This window comes from Diabrotica undecimpunctata, chromosome 7, assembly GCF_040954645.1.
Source record: "Diabrotica undecimpunctata isolate CICGRU chromosome 7, icDiaUnde3, whole genome shotgun sequence".
NCBI classification, from domain to species: Eukaryota; Metazoa; Arthropoda; class Insecta; order Coleoptera; family Chrysomelidae; genus Diabrotica; species Diabrotica undecimpunctata.
In genome coordinates, this window is record NC_092809.1 from 100,531,023 (window position 1) to 100,555,245 (window position 24,223).

At 34.6% G+C, this 24,223-nt stretch overlaps 3 protein-coding genes across 3 annotated transcripts in view; all 3 read right to left on the reverse strand.

Annotated features, from left to right (window-relative positions):
* The window catches only part of Drgx (Dorsal root ganglia homeobox), a 294,960-nt gene extending 281,894 nt beyond the window's left edge, over positions 1–13,066 (reverse strand). The window contains exon 1 of the mRNA XM_072537882.1: positions 12,824–13,066. The gene's annotated coding sequence lies outside the window, so the exon portion shown is untranslated. The remainder of the gene's footprint in view (positions 1–12,823) is intronic.
* An 8,171-nt stretch (positions 13,067–21,237) lies between these two features.
* Positions 21,238–21,933, reverse strand: LOC140446570 (uncharacterized). The gene has a single exon (XM_072539134.1). The coding sequence runs from the start codon at positions 21,931–21,933 to the stop codon at positions 21,238–21,240; it is 696 nt and encodes a 231-aa protein (XP_072395235.1).
* A 1,226-nt stretch (positions 21,934–23,159) lies between these two features.
* LOC140446571 (uncharacterized) lies at positions 23,160–23,675 on the reverse strand. Its single transcript, XM_072539135.1, has one exon. It carries the CDS (start codon positions 23,673–23,675, stop codon positions 23,160–23,162), a length of 516 nt encoding a protein of 171 aa, XP_072395236.1.
* Positions 23,676–24,223: the final 548 nt, after the last annotated feature.

The window sequence follows — 24,223 nt, forward strand, 5'->3', positions numbered from 1 at the left end:
TACTTCCACTTGTTCATTTGTCTGTTTAAACCTTTCTCTTCTCTCTGTTAATAAGTTCTCAAAATGCTCTACCCATGTGTTCTCTGGTATTCTATTTATTATGACTTGGTTTTTTGTCGTTGTTCTCATCGTTTTTATAGTTCTCCAGGCTTCAGAGCTCTTTGTCCCTCCTATATAGTTGTCTAGGTAATGGCATTTTTGTTCCCATGTACTATTTTTCTTTTTAACCACTTCTCGTTTGACTTCTTTATTCAAGTTTTTATATTGTTGTTTTGTACGTTCGTCTCCCTGTTGTAATAACTGTAGATATACTTCCTTCTTTCTTTTTATCTTTTCTTCCACTTCTTTATCCCACCAATATGGTTTATCTACTCTTCGTACCTGTGGCCCTAAGGCTTCTAGCGCTGCGTCTTTCATGCAGTTTTTTATATGTTCGTATTCATCCGTCGTTGATCTGTGTGATTCCTGTAGTTTTTGTGTTAGTCTCCAGGAGTAAAGTAACTGTGTGCTCTCGTTATCTAGATTATCTAAGGTGTACGTAGTTCTCTCTATTTTTTCTCTGTGTTCTTTGTTGATGTCTGTGTGGTTCCTGTCTACGAATGGTGTATATATTTTTCCTATTATCAGGCAGTGGTCCGAGCCGCACTCTGCTCCTCTATTCACCTTTACGTCCTGTACTCTTAACTTAGTTTGTTGTCTTGTTATGAAATAATCTATTATCGATTTTAGACATCTTGTGTGCTGATACCAGGTGTATTTATGTATGTTCTTGTGGGCGAAAAAACCATTCAAAATCTTTAACTCATATTGTTGGCATATATTTATGAGTCTTTCTCCGTTGTTGTTAACAGTTTCTTCTCCATGCATGCCTACCACTTTACTTTGAACTTGTTTTCCTACTCTGGCATTCAGGTCTCCTCCGCATATAATCTCATGGCTGTTAGGAATTTCGTTCAGGATTTTTCTAAAGTCTTCTTCAAAAGCTTCCTTTTCTTGCACTGAGTAGTCATCATTTACGGCATATACCCCCAGAATTGTTATTTGTGTTCCTCTTAGGAGAACCGTCACTTTAATAAAACGTTCGTTGTATGCTTCCCAAGATTTAATATATTTTTCAAATTTCTTGTGTACAAATATTGATATCCCTGCTCTTGCTCTTTGATCCTTTCCCACTCCTGAGAAGAAATGTACATAGTCTTTTAATTTTTCGCTTCCATTTCCTTTTTTCTTGGTCTCAGAGAGAATGGCTATATCTAATTTTCGATTTACAAATTCCTGCATAATTTCTTGTTGTTTGTTCCGGATTCCCTGTATATTCCAGATTCCGTAATTCATGGTCCATTTTCGTTGCTGTTTTCGTCTACTGTAATTTCCGTCCGGTAACCGAGGCTCATTGGGTATTTTAGCACTGTAGAATTTTCACAAGTGTAAGGTCGCTGGCCTTACGACTTAACCCCCATCCTTGGAGGACCGAATTTTCTGTTGGGGTTTATTCCCCTAGCCGATATGTTCCAGTTTTTAGGCGCCAGAAACTCGCCTTTTACCCTCTCTCGTCTGCTACACGTACTCCCATTGTACGCCATGCACCCAGTGGTTACGCGACATGTTATGTCTTCGTGGACGTGAGAGTAGGATTTGCTGGCAGAGCTAAGTTTTATTCCTAAAACCTCCAACTCATTCGTTGAAAAACAGTGGGCATTTCTTAGCGTTTTGTTACGACAAAAGCATCGGCAGCTTCATGTCGCCCCCAAGACCCCTTACCAGCCTTTAACCACCCTATAATAACCATGCTATAATAACATTCAATCTCTTAATATGAAAATTCTTTTGAGAAATATTGAATACGGGAAAAACAACTGGTTAATTTGTGGTGATTTCAAAATCATTGTAATTCTCTTAGGTGTGCAAAGTGGATTTATTAAATTCCCTTATTTTCTTTGTGAATGGGATAGCAAAGATAGGTCCAATCACAATTTTGGTAAACAAGAACTCAGTTAACACAAGGCTCAAAGAATGTCATAAATAGTTCATTAATAAACATGGTCTGCTTCCACCTCTACATATTTAATTGGGTTTAATGAAACAATTCGTGAAAGCGTTGAATCATGATAAACCATGTTTACAGTGTTTGGGTAAGAAGTTTCCTATGATAACTTCTGAGAAAATAAATTCTGGAATTTTTGTGGGTCCGGTCCTCAAATTCGCCGACTAATAATCAACACTGACTTTGAAAAATGCATAGATAATAAGGAAAAATGAAGGAGCTTCAAATTAGTTGTCAAGGGGTTTCTTGGGAACAAAATAAATCCCAATTACAAAGAAGAAGTAAATAGCTTGTTAATTCTCTTAAATCTAGATTGTCCTATGAGTGTAAAACTTCATTCTCTTCACTCACACCTAGACTATTTCCCTGATAATTTGGGAGATTACAGCGAATAACAGGGAAAGATAATTCTATTAAGACATTAAATTATTGAAGCTACTTTATCAAGGCAGGTATAATACTACTATGATGGCTGACTACCTCTGGAACCTCAAGAGAGACTGCAATTCAGAGGAATCTACATCTAGAAACTCAAGAAAGAGAGAGTTTCTTTTGACTTAATGGCAAGTAATATTATATTAATTTGAAGTTAAATGTATCGATAGCAATTTAAGTAAATTGTATACTCACGCTTAATCAAGCCATTAAGAGCGATGCTGGGAATATTTATATTCCACTATGCATCAACAATTTACCCATATAAATTACCATCATTCTTGTACTCAATGCGTCGAGTAAGGACGATAAATATACGAAAATGGTTGCGTTTCGATTTAATTTGAGTCTCTTACCACTCCCTAGTCGGTGCGTTTTGATTTGGTTTGAGTCTTCTTACAAACTCTCTCTGATGATGGGTAGACCCAGAAACACGTGTTAGGGAGTGGTAAGAGACTCAAATTAAATCGAAACGCAATCATTTTCGTATTCTTATATTAATTTATTTAATGGTTGTAAAAAGCTAAAATAGAGTCAGTTTTTAATTTGTAATCAATGATTTTTAGTTTCTTTGTCTTAACATATTTTCATTTATTAAGCATAGGACAAAGAGATAGTTGAAGCGACTTTTCTAGACGTGGAAAGATTTTTTAACAACGTCTCCATCGAATCAGTGACGAAAGCGCTAAAAAGAAGAGGTGGTAGACAACTCTTAACAAAACTGTCCAAAGATAATTTTTACTGCATGGGCTATGCGGATGACCTGATAGTAGTGTTCTTTTGTCAATGCAGTTTCAGAATGAACGCAAATTGCCCTGAGAGAGGTGAATAAGTAGTCTAACGCTGAAGGCCTAAAGGTTAATTCGCAAAAAATAGCAACTGTTATATTTGCCAGAAAAAGGACACCACACGGATTACATCCAACGGTGTTCAGGGGAAGTGGAGATTATATTTGTAAGTCAGCCAAGTACAAGGTGTAATATTTGACCAGAAGCTGGCGTGGACACATTAAAAATTTTACACAGTAGTCTACAATAGCCATTGGCAGATATAGACGACTGTCTGGGAAGAACTGGAAACTAAGTCTAAAAATGAACTTTTGGTTATACATAAGGGTTATAGGGTCCATGAACATTTACGGTTTAGTGGCTTGGTGGATTCGACTGCTTAGTAGTACACAAATGTTTGCTTCCTTGAGTGTCACGGGAGCCATGAGAACCGTCCCTACGGAAGCGTTAGAGGTATTGTTAATCTTATCACCGTTGCACATTTTTATACAGTGCGACGCCAGGTCAACAGTATTCAGGCTAATACAGGGTTAGTATCATATAAGCATAACACTCAAGTAGTTTTGGAAGCCCTCAGTCATATGCAGGTTAGTTTAAAACTTGTGTGAGACTGCTTAAGTACTCTTTTTTAGACTGAAATTCGGAATAGACTGACAGAATCCTAGGTGCCAGTGCACAAAGGCTACGTAGACAATAATAAGGCTGATAAACTGGCCCCAAAAGACGCTTGTGCATCGCAAATTGGCCCGTAGCCCTGCTTTGGTGTTTCGAATACACACAAAAGAGCAGCTATTGATTAATGGATTCAAAAATAAGACTATTTAGGAAAAAAAAACAATACTTGGGTCATGTGTTGAGAGGTGAAGGATATAAATTACTCCAAATCATATTGGTAGGTAAAGTGCAGGGTAAAAGATCAGTTAGAAGACGCCAGAACTCAAGGCTGAAAGACCTGAGGAGATGGTTTGACCCAACATCCACAGAAATCTTTCGTGCAGTAGTTTCCAAAGCTACAATTGTCATTTGGATCGCTAACCTTCAAACGGAGACGGCGCAATAAGAAGAAGAAATAAGACTTTGGAATGGTGGTAAGAAATGCATCAGGTCACAGATAGGTCAAAGAGTTTATTATTAATGGATATTCAGTCAATACCAGCCAAATTCATGACCCACAATCGAAACACTGTCAGAGTGATAGTGAAGCTGCTGGTTGGACACTCTAGAATTAATAAGCATTTGAGTCGTATAGGCTTGATGGAAGATGATATTTATTAGTCTAAAAAAAGAGGAAATCTCCCTCCAGGTCTTACTCCAATGTGACGGCCTCACAAGGCTGGGGTATCCAGAACTTGGAGAGGAAAGACCAAAGTATTCAATATATTTCAAAAGACCTCAAGGCTGTGGAGAGGTCTATAGGTAAGATGATAGGTCTGGATGAGAAGCTTTGTCACAAAGGGAAAGCGAAGGAGAAAACTGGTTAGGCAAAGCGGACGTGGTGGTCGCATAAGTGTGAGAGACAAAAGCTGGTGCTTAATGACGAGCGACTGAGAATAGGGCAAAAGAAGAACATCGGTGAGAAGTTATATCCAGGGATGTCTGACCCAGGGCTGGTCGAGGTGATTCTGAAGGGGTTTTTAGTTTTAAGAGCCCAGCACTGTTGGAAGTGTTTATCTCTGGTGTCTGTTTGCAGATTCCCCACGTAGTGATGAAAAAAAGTGACAAAAGGAAGCACAATAGATCTGTAATGTTCGCAGTGTGTAAGGCCCAGAGCTGCTCTGGTTTGTAATCTGATCCAAGTTGCTTAGATCCAAACTGATTTCAGAATATTTTAGTTTTTTTAGGTATCCGTATATTAAATAATCTGTCCCATATTTTCATGGCGTGACTAAGTAGTTTTATTTGTAAACTCTGTAATTTGTGTATTGTTTAATAATTTTTTTGTAATGTAATGCTTCTCCATTCGTATGTAATTTGTCCCATTTTCATAATTCTAATAAACTATTTATATATAGTATCTTAAATAGTCCTCGTATGCATCTAATTAATTGAAACTGATGATAAAATATATTGAAATCAGCCCTCTAGACCCTTAAATAAAAAAAAATTGATGTACAGATAATATTCATTACAAATACTCAGGCCAATGTGGTATTTCCTGTGTATAATTCATCACCTGCATTGTGATATAGGTTATATTTTTCACGCTGCCAATTATAACATAAAAGGTTTGCTTAAATGGAGCCGATAAAAATCTTTATATATTATATACTCGTATGCGAATGAAAAGGATGGGGGTGTATAATAGAATTTCTTTAAAATTTTTGTCCTTTATTTAATTTGCAAGCTCATTGTATATCTCAAGATAGACCACATACTAAGTACCTTAGAACAAATATAAATCCGTTAAAAATTATTGACAAATTTAAGGCAGAGATACAAGAATGTAAGCAATAATATAAGCGAGATTTGACATTGTCTAGCAAAAGAGACAAAAAACAACAGTAGAGATCTCGCAAAAAAAAAATTCGGATTATTCGTAGACATACAGTATTGAGCCAATTAATAAAATCATTGTGACATTTTTCAATGTTCACATTTGGCAACACTGTCCACAACATTTACAACTGACCAAGCGTTGAAAACATAATCTTTCTTTTCTCTGCCTTTTATTTGAGGGTGTTTTAGGACATTTCTCACTAAGTTTGTGTTGTTTTGTACTATTTTGTGTTGTTTCCGGTAATTAGTGAGTTTGTTTCGTTTAATTGCATCATGGATATTACGCCTAGGAAGCATGAAAAGATTATCACGTTAAGTGAACACACTCATATGTCACAAAGAGAAATCGCAAGAATGTGTGGACTGAGTCAAGGGATAGTAAGCAAGATTTTGATGCGTTAACGAGAAACGGGATCAAGGGGTGTGAAAAGATTAGGAAAATGCGGAAGAAAAAGAAAAACAACACTAGCAGATGAACAAATTGGACCAAAGAAAAACAAGCCAAGAGCTCCAACAAGATCTAGCAACATCAGAAATAGTGATTAATGACTCAACTGTTCGGACAAGACTTTTGGAGAATGGTAGAAGGGCAATGCATCGACAGAAAAAAACAGCTTCTAACTGAAAGAATGAAGAAACAAAAGCTACTGTGGGCCAAAAAATACTTACACCATCTCATATTGATGAAACCATAAAACATCCAGTCAAAAAATGTTTTGGGGTTGTTTTTAATTTATGGTGGTTGGATCTTTGGTAACAATCGAAGGCATGATGAACAGCCAAAAATACAAATCCATGTTGGAACAGCGTTTGTACACAAAACTCCAAAAATGTTAGCCCCAAGGAGGACTAATTCTTTAACAAGACTCTGCTCCCTTTATAGGCCATTAAAACCCCATTAAAAATTTATAGGCCATTTGCAAAACTGACTGCGCAAAATCGACTGTACAGTTATATTCAAAAAAAAAGGGTACAAGTATTAGAAAGAGAAGTTAACGTCATCCTATTTGTGTAAAACCGGCTGGGATTTTTGGAGGTTATCAAATGTCACAGGTTATTAAAAATATAAATCATTGGCGTTGAGCATTAATTAGACGAAACCATTTATTCAACAATTATATAAAGAATAATTTTAATGACTGTTACAAATAGAATTTAGTATTTGGTGATAGAACCGTCTGCTTCTATAACTTTATTTAGTCTATTTGGCATACTTTGAATTATATTAGATATCATATTTGGATCAAGATCTTCCCAGCACTCTAAGATTGTATCCCACAATTGATCTGAATTTTGTGGCATAAAATTTCTTTTATATATTTTTTTAACAATTATGCCCCAAATGTTTTCAATTGGATTTATATCTGGACTGTGCGCAGGCCATGGCAATACTTCCAGGTTTTGCGTTTGAAACCAATTCCTTACGGCATGGGCTGTGTGGACTGAACAATTATCTTGTTGATATATAAAAGTATTATTAGGATACAATTGCTCAATAGAAGGGAGCATTACGTGTTCCAAAACGTTAATGTAATTGTCGGCAGTAAATCTTCCCTCTAATCACCAACAAACACCAGGTCCATGTATACTAATCCAATCCCATACATTTACAGAAAAACGTCCAGATTTATTATGAGAGTGAATATATCGTTCTTCAAACCTAGTATTGGCTGGACGATAAACACGGATTTGACCGTTATAGGTCGTCTGAAAAGTCTTTTCATCAGTAAAAACGACGTTGTTCCAAAATTGTGGGTTGCGGTAAATATAGTTTAGTGCAAATATTACTCTTGCTTGCCGATGTTCAACAGTTACTAATGGTTTTTTAGCAGCTGGTCGGTTTTTTAATTCAGATTCATTGATCCTTCTGCTTACAGTAGGTTGGGCACCAGGAAATCCCGTATGAATCCTTGAATCCTTCGACGTCGCAAATGGATTATTTCTTAAGAATTGAACTAAAGCAGCATCTTGTTGAGGAGTGGATACTTTGGAACGCCCTGAACCAACTTTTCTTTTTAATGATTGTTGTTGGACCCATCGTTGCTTAATTCTGAAGATTGTTTTCAAATTTCTATTATAGAAATTTGCTAGCGCACGAATTGACCATCCTTCTTCCATTTTCGTAATTATTTGAGCCTTTTCAATCTCACTTAAATGACGAGGCATATTAATTTTTTATTGTACGTAACGTTAAACCTTCTATCAAATTAAACGTCTTTGACGTCTATGAGTTGCATTTTTGATCACTTATGACATTTTATAACCTCCAAAAATCCCAATTTCAAAAAAGGATGACGTTAACTTCTCTTTCTAATACTTGTACCCTTTTTTTTGAATATAACTGTACTACAAAAATAAAAATGATAACATAAAAATAAATGAAAAGCGGTCATTCAGGTTTTGTTTCGAGATGAGAGGATATCTGGGAACTGTCAGAAGCTGGTAGAATCTATGTCAAATCCGGTAAAAGCAGTAATTGCAACAAAAGGGAGACATATTTTCTACTAAATGATGTAAGTTTACCTTTATAGTTTTGTCAAAATATAATTTTTTTTTAAATGAACTGTTTTTAACAGCCTATGATTCCATTAATTCGCACAGTACTGTATAATAAATATTATGAAGTAACATTTTGTTCATCCTACATTTTCCGTTGTTCAATTATTTTTTTTTCCTTTAATTATGTTTCATTGTAATGGTTTAATTTGGTCAATATGCTATAGTCTGTTAGTAATCTAGAAATCTATCTATTTCAGTCTTCTACAATAGCCGAGACATCCTGATACCGAATTGTGTTGAACTAGACAATTTATTTTTTGTTTTTCCGAAATTTCATAGTATACTTTAACCATGAAAGGCTTTGTATACATATGTATCCTTTGTTTCTTTTTGTATTATATTTATTTTATCTACGGTTTGTTCTTTTTGCTTGTAGTATCATTATCATCATCATTTTCTTTGTCTTTATTTCAACTGCTGGGTCTGCTTCCATAATTTCCTTCCTTCCCTTTCTCCATAAGAAAATCACCTCCTAATTAGCACACCAAATAAAATTAATCGTTACCACTTTACAATTTACTTTATTTATATATTGTGTATGTGATCTGTAAGTTTAACCGGTTCAAAGTTCTTATTTTTGAAAAATTTGGTTTTAAAGTAAAAAACAAAAATTTTAAAAAAATTCCTTTTTTTAATAACTTAAAAAGTATTAGTGATACGAACAATCTTGAAGAGTAAAAATATATAGGTTTTACTTTTGTGAATGTTTTGTTTTTTTTTCTGTGAGACAAAAATTGGTTAAGATATTGCTGTTCAAAGTTTGCATACACTCGTTATTTGTGAAAGTTCAAGCCCTTTCAACTACAACCCAAAAATAAATAAAAAAAATAATTTGTAAAACCTACAAATTTAAGTACTTCATGGCTTAAAAGCTAACCGAGTTATGAGCAAAAAAAACCAGTCACATTGACAAAGCAAACCTAAACAGAATTACCAGAAGACTTCCTGTTAAAAGACGAAAAAAATAAGGAAATCCAAACTTATCTAGAAAATCTGACGCCGTTCAAATATACAAACTATTCTTTATGGAAAGCGACGCGAAAATTAAAAGGAGCACAAGACGCTATACCTCCTTTAAAAAATGCCAAAGGTAAATAGGCAAGAACAGATACAGAGAAATCCGAGACATTCGCAGAACATCTTTCGAAAGTATTTAATTCATTTACCAGAGAAGTGCCTGTGGAACAAGAAGAACCACTTCATTCTTTTTTTGAGGCTCCATATCAAATGGAACTACCATTTTCCCAATTATTAACATTAAAGAAGTAAAAAAGAATAAAAAATGAGATAAAACTTACCCATGATTGCTACAGAATAATAACAATGATCTTCAATGCTATGGTAAGTCTGCACTACTTTCCTTTGCAATGGAAAGTGGCACAGATTACACTCATTCAAAAACCTGGTAAAAATCCAAAACATGTCAACTCATATCGACCGATTATTTTACTATCAGTAATTTCTAAGGATTTTGAAAAACTATTGAGAAAAATTAAACCAATATCGGACAAAAAGGGTCTTATACCTGACCATTAATTCGGATTTCGTAAACAACACGCTACAATAGAACAAGTTCACAGATTATACACGACAATAAGAACTAGTCTCAAAAACAAGAAATACTGTACTGCAGCCTTTTTAGATGCCTCTCAAGCTTTTGACAAGATGTGGCACACAAGACTTATGTACAATAAAGAAAAACCTGCTTTACACTTACTTCAAACTGCTTAGATCATACCTTACAGAAAGAAGATATCTAGTATGGTATAGTGAAGCCCACACAAAACTCTACCCTATCAAATCTGGTGTATCTCAGGGTAGTGCGGACCAATCTTGTACCTGTTATATACGGGTGACTTACTAACAAGCAATAACCTTATGCTTGCAACATTTGCAGATGATACTGCTTTCCTAACATCTCATAGTTATCCAGTAATAGCATCAGAGATACTGCAACTATGAATGAATGGTTTAAACTCTGGAGAATGAAAGTAAATCCCTCAAAGTCCAAACACATTACATTTACTCTAAGAAGAGGTGTATGTCCACAAGTTAACCTCAATGGATATCCTTTACTCCAAAAGGATGACGTAAAATATCTAGGCATTCATCTGGACAAAAGATTAACATGAACCAAACATATATGGATAAGAAGACTACAACTAGGAAAAAAGTTATAATAAAACCCAAAATGGTCATATCGTTCGCAACTCTGGGGATCAGCTAGCAAATCTAATGTAATGAAAATACAAAGATTTCAATCTAAAACTCTAAGAATAATCGCTAATGCCCCTTGGTATATCCATAATGACGCATTACATAGGTACTAACAGTCTCTGAAGAGTGCAAAAGAATTTCTGAACAATATCAAAACAGGTTGCGCGTGCATCCTAACACCCTGGCATACAATCTTCTCCACAACCAACAAGCGAAGGGAATAAAGCGGTATGATCCCTTGGACCTACCAAACCATTCCTGGCAGTGCCTACAGTAGTGGAAGCTACACCTTCAACAGCAATCAGCCATTGTGATCTGTGCCGTTTGTAGTATTCGTGTTCGCGTATCTGTGTAGGTATGTGCGCATCCCACCGGTAAGCAAGCCAATATTTGTGTTATGATGCTTTGTAAAGACAAACAATTTTACTTATTCTTTTTATTGTCAAACAGATTGTAAAAAATCTTGGTTGTTAATAAAAAAAATAATTTAGGAAATATCAGAACGCGTATACTGGAGCATTGTAAGATATCTACACATAATGTGCTATTAAGGCACCGACATACTTTCACCAATCTCTACAACCTAATAAGGGTTGTTTTTTAAGTTGAAATGAAATAATTCATAACATTTTGATTAAAAAATATTGTATTTAGTGTTTCAATGAAAAAATAAATACTACAACTATTCAAATTAATTTGTCAAGGGGTGGTTTTTATAGGAGTAGAAATTATGTGGTAAAAAATTAAAGCAGTAAAGAAATCTAAATTTAATGTCACTATATAATTAAATAATTCCAAACTGCTTGAATTTAGAATTATATGAATTTTTCTAGTAGGGGTCGTTTTCACCGCTAAAAAATAAAAAGAACCCAAGAGCATAAGTCCAATTTTGAGGTGGAGGGTAAGTATAAACTAAATCCAAATTCCCATGCAAATCAGTGTGGACAAGGTATTCAATGACATTGTTTTAATTATAACTATTCTAGGGGGTGAGATTTAGAGGTTAAACTGTGAGAAAATCTTAAATTATGTTATTTAATGTTAATTGACATTCATTCTCTTCATTAAAAGATAATTTGAATCAATTACCCGCTTTAATTTATAATGATGCGATTTTTTTCCTGAAGGTTTTACCCCTAAAAACAAAAAGCAACCAACGGCATCAAGTCCAAAGTGACGTGAAGGGTAAGTAGAAGCTGGATCCAAATTGTCATGCAATTCGTTGGTGACACGGAAAATTACAGGTTATCGCCCTATTTCACGTTGATTTAAAGGACTGTTAGATGGACATCAGGGCATTATAAGGAATCAAATAGATTACGTGACAATTAATGCAGCCAGATTCCAAAAGATTCTACGCTCTACATTCATCACCCTACCCAAAACACCACGTACGAAATTCTGTAAGGCCACCGGCAAATAAGCCTAATGAGCCACTTTTTAAAACTTGACAATACTAATATTTCACACAAGTTTAAGATATGTGTATGGGTTAGTGGTTAGAGCCAGTTTGGTTTCAAAAATGGAGTTAGCATTGAAAAGATGTTTTTCTCTGTTTTATAGATTATGAGAAAGATTATAAGAGTTATCGCTAATCTGTTCTGGAATAAGGCAGCAACAGTACTTCTTCAAAATTTCAACAAAACGGAAGATTTCTAAATAAAAAAAGGAGTAATACAAGGTTGTATACTTTCACCGATGATATTTAACTTTTACGTATAAAAAGCCTTCGCAGACACAATGGCAAACTCTAATAAGGATGTTAAAATAAATAACATATTTAAGAACATTACAACAAAATTAGGGATGCAGATTTATAAAGCCACAAACTCCGAATTTTTAATATTGATAATGGAGGCGGAGGGTAAGATCGAATGAAGAAGTGTTCCGGACAAAAGACAATCTGCTGTGAAATTCACGTCAGCACAAGAAGAAGAAACGATATGCCTGCTCCAATAAAATAACCGATTGACCATGATTCTTCAATCAAAGATTCTTGATGCCTTAAATTTTCTATGGCAAAAGGTGTACACCACGACGGTTTTTTTTATAAATATTGATAGTATTTCAACATACTTTAAATGTAGTCTTCTGATGAAGTTAATCTTTAAAAGAAACAGTCAGTAGTCAAGATATAAATTTATATATTTTAAAACATATTATATCTAACACTATATTGGTTATAATATAAGTTATAAAACTCATAATATACCTCACTTTATAAAATAATTGAAACTTTTAATTTACTTAAAAAATATTAATATAATCAGTTTTTCAAACTTACCTTATGTGTATCTCCAAAAATCGTGATGCTGGATTTGGGGAAAACCCCCTCTGTGGTCACAAGAAAACCTTTGAGTAGAATTACAAAAGATAAACAGTCTTTCACTTAGTTCAATTGCATTTTTGCTCACCAACAATGTTCAGAACTACGTAAAAAAATTGCAAGAATATGACAGCGATTCGTAATAAAAATTCGTGTAAATACTTATGTCAAAGTCAAAGCACACCGAGCCCGATCTTTATGGAAAACAATTGCCGACTAGTTTTGGACCATTTGTCAGATGTAACACGAGAGTAAACGTTGCTAGGGGAGGTGCGAATACATCTTCGAAAGAGCATGCGCTGTGTGAAGAGGGCGGGACATGTGGTTGGGAAGACGGAGATCGCTGATGAGAATTTGTAAAGGGGGTGGAGCGAGATACAGGGTCGGCACTGATTATATACAAAGTAATACACTTCTCTATAAGAGACTTACAATGTTTGGTTTCTACAGAGAAAATAAGAGTGTCATGGTCGAACGGTCGAAGATAAACATATCAATAACGAGAAACAGATTAGAATCTGTGGCGCTCTATACACAGCTTCAAACAATCTTATTATTAATTCTCTTTTACTTAACGTCCATCTTAATGGCATAGAAAAAACCATAACTTTAATTTTTTTGTAAAGGGTTTGCTAAATTTAATAAATTTATTACAATGAAATTATTTTCACATAGGTAAAAAAATATGAATACCTACAAATAAAAACAAAATAATTTGTTTGATATAATTTTAGTCAATCAAATTTTAACAAGTATAGTTACTCAAATATAATTTATGGATATCTAACTTAATTAATTAGACCAAGACAAAATAAAACACAAAGCAACAAAGATCATACCGAGCACAGTAGATGGGATCCAATAGATCACATATTATCCAAATACAGTGGAGCCCCGGTAAACCGAAATAAAGGGGGGCAGTTTTTTCTTGTAACTAATTTTCTAGCTTAACCCATGACTGTTTAAAGATGGCCTACCTAAGTCGTAATAATATCAATAATGAGTGAAATCTGTAGTTTTTTTAATTAGCAAGTATATTTTAAAACGATATTTAGGTACATTAGTTAAAACATATTAAACTCACACTTATGTATTCATAGATACAGATGAAATTTTTACATAGATACATATAAAATGTTTGCGAATTTAAACATTACAAACAGATATTTAATATTAACAGTTTAAAAAACAAACACACTAACTAAAAATATAAAAACATGAAATAACGTCATAATAGGCAAATACCCTGACCAAACTAGTACTATTGTTTAAAAGCTGTACTTAGGTACTCCGTTTTTGAATAGAAACAATGTTTCAAAAAGTTTTATTCGATTTTAAGCTTAAACGGTGATAAATGAAGACTTTTTGTTTCATCTGGCAAAAAGTAATACAAACCAACTTCAGTCGAATTTTTTATGCTCTTTGTCAACCTAAGACGTGCTCTCATAGCATATCTAGATCTGGAATTGGGGAGTTTATGTTAAACTTACCTTTGCTGGCACGAATTTCAATCAGCGTGTCTCATATATATATATATATATATATATATATATATATATATATATATATATATATATATATATATACATATATAGAGTGAAGATAGTGGCATAGCACCAAATCTAGAATAAAGGTTTACAGTGTCCCGTATAGTCTGCTCTTGCAAGTATTCACACTAGGGGAGGTACCACACCTTTTGTAGTTTAAAAATTCGATATGCGTGACAAGAATTACCCCAAACAGTTATTCCGTACTGTAGATGGCTATGGAATAGTGCAAAGTAGCACATTCTAAGGGTACTTTTAGGAATCATATAAACAAAGTTGCGTATTAAAAATATACATGTCTGGAACTTAAGTAATCTGTATGAGCACTACAATCCAAATTATCATCTATAAAGATTCCTAATAGTTTAACACTATTCCTTGAGATATACCTCCAATCGAAACTAAAAATCAAATTCTGATTTTTCTCTTCATTTAACTTCATCCCATTATGTAAAAATCAGTTTTTTGCTTTCTGGGTATCAATATCTATTTTAATTTTTAAATTATGTAGATTAATATCAATATTAATGAGAGTTATATCATCTGCGAAGCAAACATATTTGACAGGAAAAGTATAGTGAAATAAATCGTTCAGTTAAATAAGGAAACAAAGTGGGTCTTAATATCGAACCTTAATAGGAACTATCTATAGGAACCCCATATTTGACAGTGTTAAACTCAAAATAGCTGTTATTAAGAAAAACCGCCTGTTTTCTATTTGTTAAGTATAATCTAAATATATTAAGAGTGTTTCCCCTAATTCCGTATTTATGCATTTTTTCCAACAGTAATTCATGCGAAACACAGTCAAAAGTTTTGGATAAGTCACACAATGTCAAAGACACAAAATGACCTTCCTCCAAGCCATCAACTATATCTCTCACAATTTTCTGTACAGCTAGTGTAGTGCTACACTTTTTTCTAAAGCCATATTGATTACAGTGAAGTATTTTGTATTTTGCTATCAAACGAACATTTAGAATACCTACTCTCAAAAATTTTGCCGAAATTAGGAATGATTGAGATGGGAGGATAATTTCCAATTTCATCGAAAGCTCCCTTTTTGAACGCTGGTAGCACTTTTGTTACTTTTAATACATCTGGAAAAATCCTTTCAGTAAGACAACTATTATAAAGTATAATTAATTTGTCAATAACTATATCGATTATTTCTACAGTTATTTTTTTGTTTAAGAAATAAAAATCCGTGCTGTGTGAATTTTTCAATCTATGCAAAACATTCCTGATTTCAGTATCACTAACAGGTTATAAAAATAAAGAAGGTTTTAGGGTTATCAGTTTAAAAATTTCCGTAATTTTGTGTTTCAAATCGTTTCCGAGCTGGGATGTCTTGCCATGTTTTTATTAACAGAACATCAGCAGGTGTCGATTCTTTGCAAGTTAGTGCTTAATTTAGACCTATCTATAATGCATTAAATCCATCGTTAGCAGCCACTATGCCGATTCCGTCATCCACTTCGTCTACATTGGAGTTTTCTCTTGCGTTGTGAGCTGGCTGCAAAATCTTGCAACATAGCTTCGCAATAGAGCAGAATGGTTCCCAACAACAACTCTCGATAGTGTCGTTTAAATATTTCTATAACGACTTGATCTAAAGGTTGAATTAGGCTAGTGACATTTGGAGGAACGAAGCGAAAAAGGATATTACCATTTGTTAATCCTTTGGTATGCGAGGGTGGGTTATCGATTAAGAAGATAGCTTTTTTGGGTAAACTTTTTTTAGCTTTCTCAACTTTTGGCATAAAATGATCAAAAAATTATTCTTCAAATAGTTCAGAAGACAGCCAAGCACTTTTTTTCTCTGCAAAAAACTGGTAAAGAATTGGGCGCAATATATTTTACTGCACATGTTTTTTTGTTTTATCGATACCTATTGGTAGCAGTCTATGATTGCCTGAGGTATTTGCATCAAAAATAACTGGTATCCATTATTTTTTAAGTTTGTGACCTGGGGCGGCTGTTTCAGATGCTGAAGCAAGTGATTTTTTAGGCAACATCTTTGCTCCTGTTTATGTGCATTATAAATCTGCTCCTTAATATCGCCTTGAGTGAAAAATGTTTTGAAAACATCTACTTTTCTCCGCACAAGTTCAGTTATAGAATGCCGCAACGCCTTTTAAATCTGTCTAACTAAAGAGAGCTTGCACAAAAATCTTTTCTTTTCTCACCTAACATTTAATCTAACATTTTAGCTTTCTCTTGCTGTATTGGGCCTGTCAGCGACATGCCTTTTTTCTCTGTTGTGTGAACCACAGATACAGAGCTTTACACAGATACAAAGTTTAATTTTTCGAAATCTTATGTATTCAATGTTTTTCTGTCAGAATTTCTTACGACTTGCTCTTAAAATCAGAAACAGTACAAACTCAAACTCCAAATTCTCTAATTTTGTTCTAAGTTATTTTCTTGTGGCATCTTAATGCAATTTACTATTTTTGTTGGGAATAAGCCACAATTTTACTTTAAAATTAAGGTTATTTGACGTTTCGATTCCCACTTCAGAAATCATTCTCAAAATACAAAACTTTAATAAATTAAACAAATTTTGTTTTTATTGCTTGGTAAACAATTCTTCTAATAATTTAATTTTATCTGACTCATTCATATTGACAATTCAGACATATAATATACATTTTAAAGTAGATGAGTAAAATGATATTGCCAATACTTTTGAGTTGCGTTCCTGGGACGGCTTTATTGTAGGATAGTTCATTCGATTACATTAAATCAACTTAAACTTATGAATATCCGTCAGAACAATCATAGCATGTGATGTGTCTTTAAAAAGGCAACCACATGCAATGATGACAGTAAAATTCTCCGGTAATCATAGTAAATTATGAGGGAAAAAAACCAGGAAAACAACTCATGATACTATCTCGACATGATTTCCTCTTTTAATATGTGTAACCAGATCCTACTGCACTCTGCTAAGGAATTTGCGACGCAATTAAATTCATTTAACATAATAATTAGAGTCGCATCTTTTATTTTTCTCTTCTTACCATCTGATTCTTTCAGGAATATAATTTCCACTTTTTCCACTTTTGACTGAACTCTATGTTCCTTTTTGCCATATATGTTTACATAGTTGAGATCTATCAAAGTCTCTATTTTTAATATAAGATTGACGTTCACTTATTCTAATGTTTAATGGTCTTGATATTTCACCTAAATAAAAATGTTCGAATGCACAAGGTATTTTATAAATACAATTATTTGTCTTTCTACTTTATTGTTAGGCTTAGTTTGGGATAAAATGGATCTCAATATGTGTGTTGTTTTGAATGTTGTTGAAATATTGAATTTATTTCTCATCGTTTTAAGTTTTTCCGAAATCCTTTTATGTATGGTATTGTTATTTTCCTCGTATTATTTCTTTTAAATGCTATTAGGATCCCATCCTAAGTTGTTGTGTTCGATTCAGTCTATTCTTGAAAATTATTAATTTATAAACGACAAAGGATAATTATTTTTTAATAAAACAAATACTAACAATTGTTTTTCTACTAAGAACGAATTTTCGTTAGAACAAGTAATTTTAGCTCTACCGTATAAGGATTTATGATTCCCTTTTAAACATTGATCTTGTGATTTGATTTATAATTTAGATATCTGTTAGTGTGTGTTGGTTTTCTATATACCTGAATCTCATATCCAGTATCCTTCTTTGAGATTAAAATATCGAGGAAAGGTAGAGTGTTATTAAATTCCTTTTCTATGGTAAATGTTATTGTTTCTTCTTTATAGTTTCTATTATTAAGGAATGTGTTTAACAACTCTGATACATAACGCCATATTGAGAACACATCATCTACATATCGTTACCATATTGTGTGTTTTAAATTTTGTTTAGAAATAAGATTTATTTCGAAATATTCCATAAATATATTCGCCAATAATGGTGATAAAGCAAAGCCTATTGCTAGATAAAAATTTTGTTTATAGAATTCATTTTTTGTTGAAAATAGTACATTATGTCAATAACTCCACTATAGCTTATACATTTAGTGTTGTTCTAGTTGTCAATGTATCATCATTCTCTAATTTTGTTTTGATTACAGTAATACCTCGACTTACGCTACCCCGACTTACGCGAATCCAGAGTTACACGATTTTCAAATCTTGTCGATTCGTCATCTAAGTGCCACACAATCGTTCGATTATCCATTAGATAGAATTACCGCCCACACATTATTGCTCATCCAAAGTACATGTTTTGACTTTTCGCACGAAATCAGCACATTTATTTTGTATTAGGTATTTCTTATCTACAGTTTTGTCCACGGAGTGGGTTTTTGTTACTTTTATAGCGGGATTTTTATTTTATATCTACTGAAGACTTGAAAGATCAATAATGTCATCCAAACGAAGTAAAACTGATTCTTCTGTAGCAAATAAGAAAAAAAAACGTTATCTCTGGAATGTAAACTTAGCTTGATCTACCGGAATCAACGGTCAGAACAATTATAAAGGGCAAGGAAAATCTCGAAGCTGTGAAAATTGCACAATCTTTAAATTCCACCATCGTACCTAAACGTCATGGTATTATCGCCGACATGGAGACAATGCTAATTTTTTTTTATTGAGAAAGTTTACCGCATCCACCATAAGGTGATTAGCGGGAATACAGTGTAGGTGTACAATTCTAATAGTTTAAATTTTATAATATAATCCTATACATTTTAATAGTTTCCCAAATCAGCATAATTTAAGTCTGTACCTAAGAGTTTATTGATATTGTTTGGAATACCTATTGAACCTGTTGCGTTTATTTACAAAAAGTGGACAGTCAATTAAAAAATGTTTAACACTGTCTGTTTCGTCACAAATGTCACATTTAGGGGGATTATCTCTGGTAAAAAGGTACGAATGTGTATATCTTGTATGGCCTAAACGTAGACGATTAATGATGGTTTGCAGCTTTCGGTTTCGAGTTCTAGGTAGCCATGGATAAACATTGTCTTTAATTTTCCGTAGTGTTGTCTGTGAATAATTCTATTCTTGATTCCACTTACACGTAATTAAATTCTTTATAGACGTTTTTATATCACCTGCGGGATTCCGACACTCCATTACATCTGTTTCGACACTCTCCGACACTTTTCTCGCTCACTGGTCTGCAGCTTCGTTTCCATCAATACCAATATGAGATGGGAAATGCTAAAATTATGGTGTGATAATGAGGTAAATGTGAAAAATTGATCTATTGATCAAAATACAGTGTGCTCCCAAGTCCCAAGCTATGCTAATTTTTGAGATTGAAATAGGATGCTGGACAAATCGCTAATGATGAACAGTTTAAAGCTAATAACGGTTGGTTTAGCCGATTCAAAAGTCGCTGTAATTGGCATAGCATTGCAGAAAGCGGAGAAGCGGCAAGTGCTGATAAAGAGGTTGCGTCTTGTTATCCACAGAAATTAAAAGCCATAATAGATTAATGTGGCTACACCAAACAAACCATATTCAATGTAGATGAGACTGGCCTGTTTTTCTTTCTGTTGAAAGAGAAAATCTTTCCAGATTTTAAGGCTGCCAAAGATCCCAAAGTTCCCAGGTAAGACCACTCTTAGTTTATCGCACAGAAAATCCAAGAGCACTAAAAAATAAATCAAAATCTGGCTTGCCTCTGATTTGGACGTCTAATCATAAAGCTTGGGTGACAGCTTCCCTTTTTGTGGATTGTTTTGGTCATCATTTCATACCTGAAGTCGAACGTTATTGTCAATCTAAACAAATTCCATTTAAAGTGATGCTAATTATCGACAACGCTCCAGGTCATCCTCCTGCAACTAGTTTTGACCCACGCCACGTGTGAAAGTTGAATTTTTGCTACCTAATACAACCAGTTTATTTCAGCCGATGGATCAGGGAGTCATTAAAACATTCATATCTTATTACACCAGACGATCATTTGCACATCTCCATGAAGTTATAAGAAAAAACGACAAGCTCTCTGTTAAAGACTTTTGGAAACAACTCAACGTGTTAGATGCAGTGACAATCATTAGACAATCTTGGAATGAAGTTTCACAAAAAATTGTTGCCAGAACATGATGAACTTGGTAATATTATTAAAGAAGTTGTTAATATCGCCAGCAAATAAATTTAGAAGTTGATAGCGATGACGTTGAAGAACTGTTGAATTCTCACATTCAGGAGCTGACAATAGATGACCTCATAGAAATGCACGAGGAAGAACAAGACATCGAAAAGCTTAAATGTTTGGATCCAGTTCAATCTGAGGATCAAATGACGATTGGAAACTTGACTGAAGGTCTCAATTTAAGTGAAAAGGGATTAAAATTTTTAGAAAATATATACTACTAGCTGACCCGGCGAACTTTGTTCCGCCTTAATGGCACTAAATAAGCAGATTGTGTTTTTTTTTTATTGGAAAAAATACAAAAAAAATTAAATAACTACATTAATCATTCATTATTATTTCTGTATTTTAGTACATAGGTTGCTCTTCACTTAAGTACCTTGTGATACACGACATTTTTTGTTTTATTATCAGGCGCAAAAACAAACAACGCAGATGGTCTTCCTACCCGTGAACATGCCACGTATAATTGACCATGGGAAAAACATGAATGTTCTAGATTTAAACCACAAACTTTTAAGGATTGGCCTTGTGATTTGTTGATGGTCATGGCAAATGCAAGACGTATCGGAAATTGAAATCTTTTAAATTCAAACGGCATATCGGTTGGGATCATCGGGATCCTCGGAATGAGAACTTCCTCACCTTTGAATTTTCCTATCATTATCGTAGCGTAAATTACATTGTTCATCAATTTACTAACCACCAAACGCGTACCGTTGCACAGTTTTGGTTGGTTTGTTTCGAAGCATGATTACTACGGAGCCAACCTTTAGGCGTAAATTGTGCGGTGGTAAGCCAGGCACGTCCAAAGAGTTTAAAAATTCAATTGGGTAGTTGGTGGCTTCATCTTCATTTGTGACGCAGTCAATAGATTTGAATGAATGCATTGTTCCAATGATCTTATTTTGAATTATGTAGTTCAGGTCATCTACATCTTTATTCTTAGCCGCTAAAATTGCTCGCTCACTCAACCATTCATTACTTTTGTAGTTAGAAATAATATTTGGAAATACATTGTTGATAAGTTCGTCTTTTGATGAGACAAAATTACAGAAATTATTTGGAAATGATATTAATCCGCTCGATTCATCGACAGGTACTTGACCATTACCGATAGTCAGCAATTGCTCCGAGAAATCTTCAGCAGATGTATCATTAAGCAATGTAACTCTCATGTTTGTTTTCAACTGCAGTTTCTTCACATAGCGCCATAGATTTGACGATTTGAGGCAAGCGTTTATTTCATCGGCAGCCGTAGATCTTGGAATTACTGGCAGTATTTGGCGGAAATCGCCAGACAGTAAAATAATTGCTCCTCCAAAACATCTCGAGTCATTGCGTAAATCTTTTAATGTTCGGTTAAGTGCTTCTAATGCACGTTTATGCGCCATTGTGCATTCGTCCCAGATGATGATTTTCGATGTCGCTAAAACTTTGGCCATTGCTGAGTGTTTTGCAATATTACAATAGTTTGAAGATTTAACGGTAATTTGAATGCTGAATGAGCCGTACGGCATCCTTCTAACAATGTGGCTGCTATTCCAGAAGAAGCAACTGCAACCGCTATGTTGGATCTCGCCCGAACAGTTGCTAAAACTAATGACATAAGGAATGTCTTGCCAGTTCCACCAGGGTCATCTAGGAAATATAAACCACCATTTTCATCAGCGATTGCCTTCATTAAAGTATCATAAACTTCCTTTTGTTGGTAATTCAACAGGGGCACATTCCTTTGAACTACTAAATCTAATTCCTGGTGATCATATTCATGTTCCCGTTCTAATTCTCGATTAAATGCGTCATTCATTTCACGATTTGGCGCTGGCATTCCTAACCTGATTAATAAATTACCGCACATGAGGTAACACATATCTTCGATCAAGAGTAAAGCACGATTAAGTATCTCCTCATTCATCTCAATATCGTGATTTCTGGAACTGACACGACTTTGATGTAAAATATCTTCTGACATACTATCCTTGTATTTGTGCCACAGGTTACATGGGTTTGATGGAAAACATGTCGAAATTATGATAGCGAATAATGTGCGTATCTGACTTGGAGGTGCAGAGATAATGGCTTCAGCGATTGTCGTATCCCAATGGGTATCGTTTTCTAATAAGTTCAATTCTTCACATGCAGCACGATATGTTGGGAATATTACACCATTAACAGTTCGTAGTGTCTCAAATGAAGTTGGCCCACGCACATTTACCAGCAACAACCGCAAATAGAAACATTCATCATTCTTTGGATGAACTGTATACATACGACCAAGAGCATCAGTAGAACGCACATCTGGATACCCAGGAACCGCATCACCTTGCTTCCGTCTTTGAAAATTCTTGGATGAAGCATTCCGTGTATAATAACGTGTCATCTCCGAGTAAAGCAAAGTTCGCTTTGGCAGCTTGCAAAAAAACTGGTCAATGTAGTTGCTGGAGGTGTTTCAGCACGTTGCGTAGCATTCGAAGCCGTGAAATATACTCGTTGACCATTCTCCAGATGCACCGCCAAATGTATAACAGTAGGATGACGTTCGTGAATTGGAAATGCGAATATACGCCACATCGCTTCATTACAGTTCACATAACGACCAACTTGATAGCGTGAAATTTCATCGTTGGCATTTGAGGATTGCAATCCAAAAACCGCCTTTCGTGACATATTTGCAAATATATTTTATGGACTTAACTGAATTGCAGTATTCAACGTTGCAATGTGTCTTGAACGTTTTAGAAATAAGTGGCGAATATGGAACAATCCAACTGTTGTCGACAACGAAATCCATTCTTTTGACTTTCGTTGTGACAGTTCGACCGTTGTCATCTGGTGATCGACGCCGATACAGCGGATACCCATCGTTGCCAGTGACAGTCTCCGCCGTTAATTTCCGTGGATATCGTTTAGAGCACTTTCCATCGACCATGCAAGGTGATTGGGGATTGATGGCACCACACGGTCCATGAATCATATTAGTAGTAACAACATCATGTAGGTCTGGATCGACTTCATGATCAGGAATCTCGGCACATATGATATCATCTATTTGGTCAGGCTGAATTCTTTTCACTAACCAAATAAGAATGTGTGCGTGCGGCAGGCCTCGCTTTTGCCATTCGATTGAATACATCCAGCATCGAGTATTTCCAAAGACGCGTTGTTTAACAATAAAGTTCATCAGGGACCAAATTTTTTGCCTGAATATACGTGCTGTGATGTCGTGTCTATCATTTGATGTTTGTCCGGGAAGCAGCAATTGAGTAAGGTCGCGGCATTATTAATTAAACTTCACTTCACTTCAATTACGGCTTTGTCGGGAAAGATTCGATCGTCTTGGTCGCGGCCTTATTAATTAAACTTCACTTCAGTTCAATCCACTTGTTAATTATTTATTTAATAGAAATAGTTTTAATATTGATTTCTTACAAATATCAAATTCTCATCCATACGTCATTACATAGCTGTCATTTTACGTCAATTACATAGCTGTCATTTGCGTTTTGTTATTCCAAGTCTGATTCTTTTTTGTTATACCACGTTTTATAGTGACTGACGTTTCATGTCAAGTCACACGGGAACGCTGTCGAACGGGATAAAAAGTATCCTATGTCCGTCTCCTGGCTCTAAGCTACCTCCCTACCAATTTTCAGCCAAATCTGTTCTGCCGTTCTTGAGTTA

Excerpts from the sequence above, each read along its gene's own strand:
- LOC140446570 (XM_072539134.1), bottom strand. The coding sequence starts at position 21,933 with ATGGCGCATAAACGTGCATTAGAAGCACTTAACCGAACATTAAAAGAT.
- LOC140446571 (XM_072539135.1), bottom strand. The coding sequence starts at position 23,675 with ATGTATTCAATCGAATGGCAAAAGCGAGGCCTGCCGCACGCACACATT.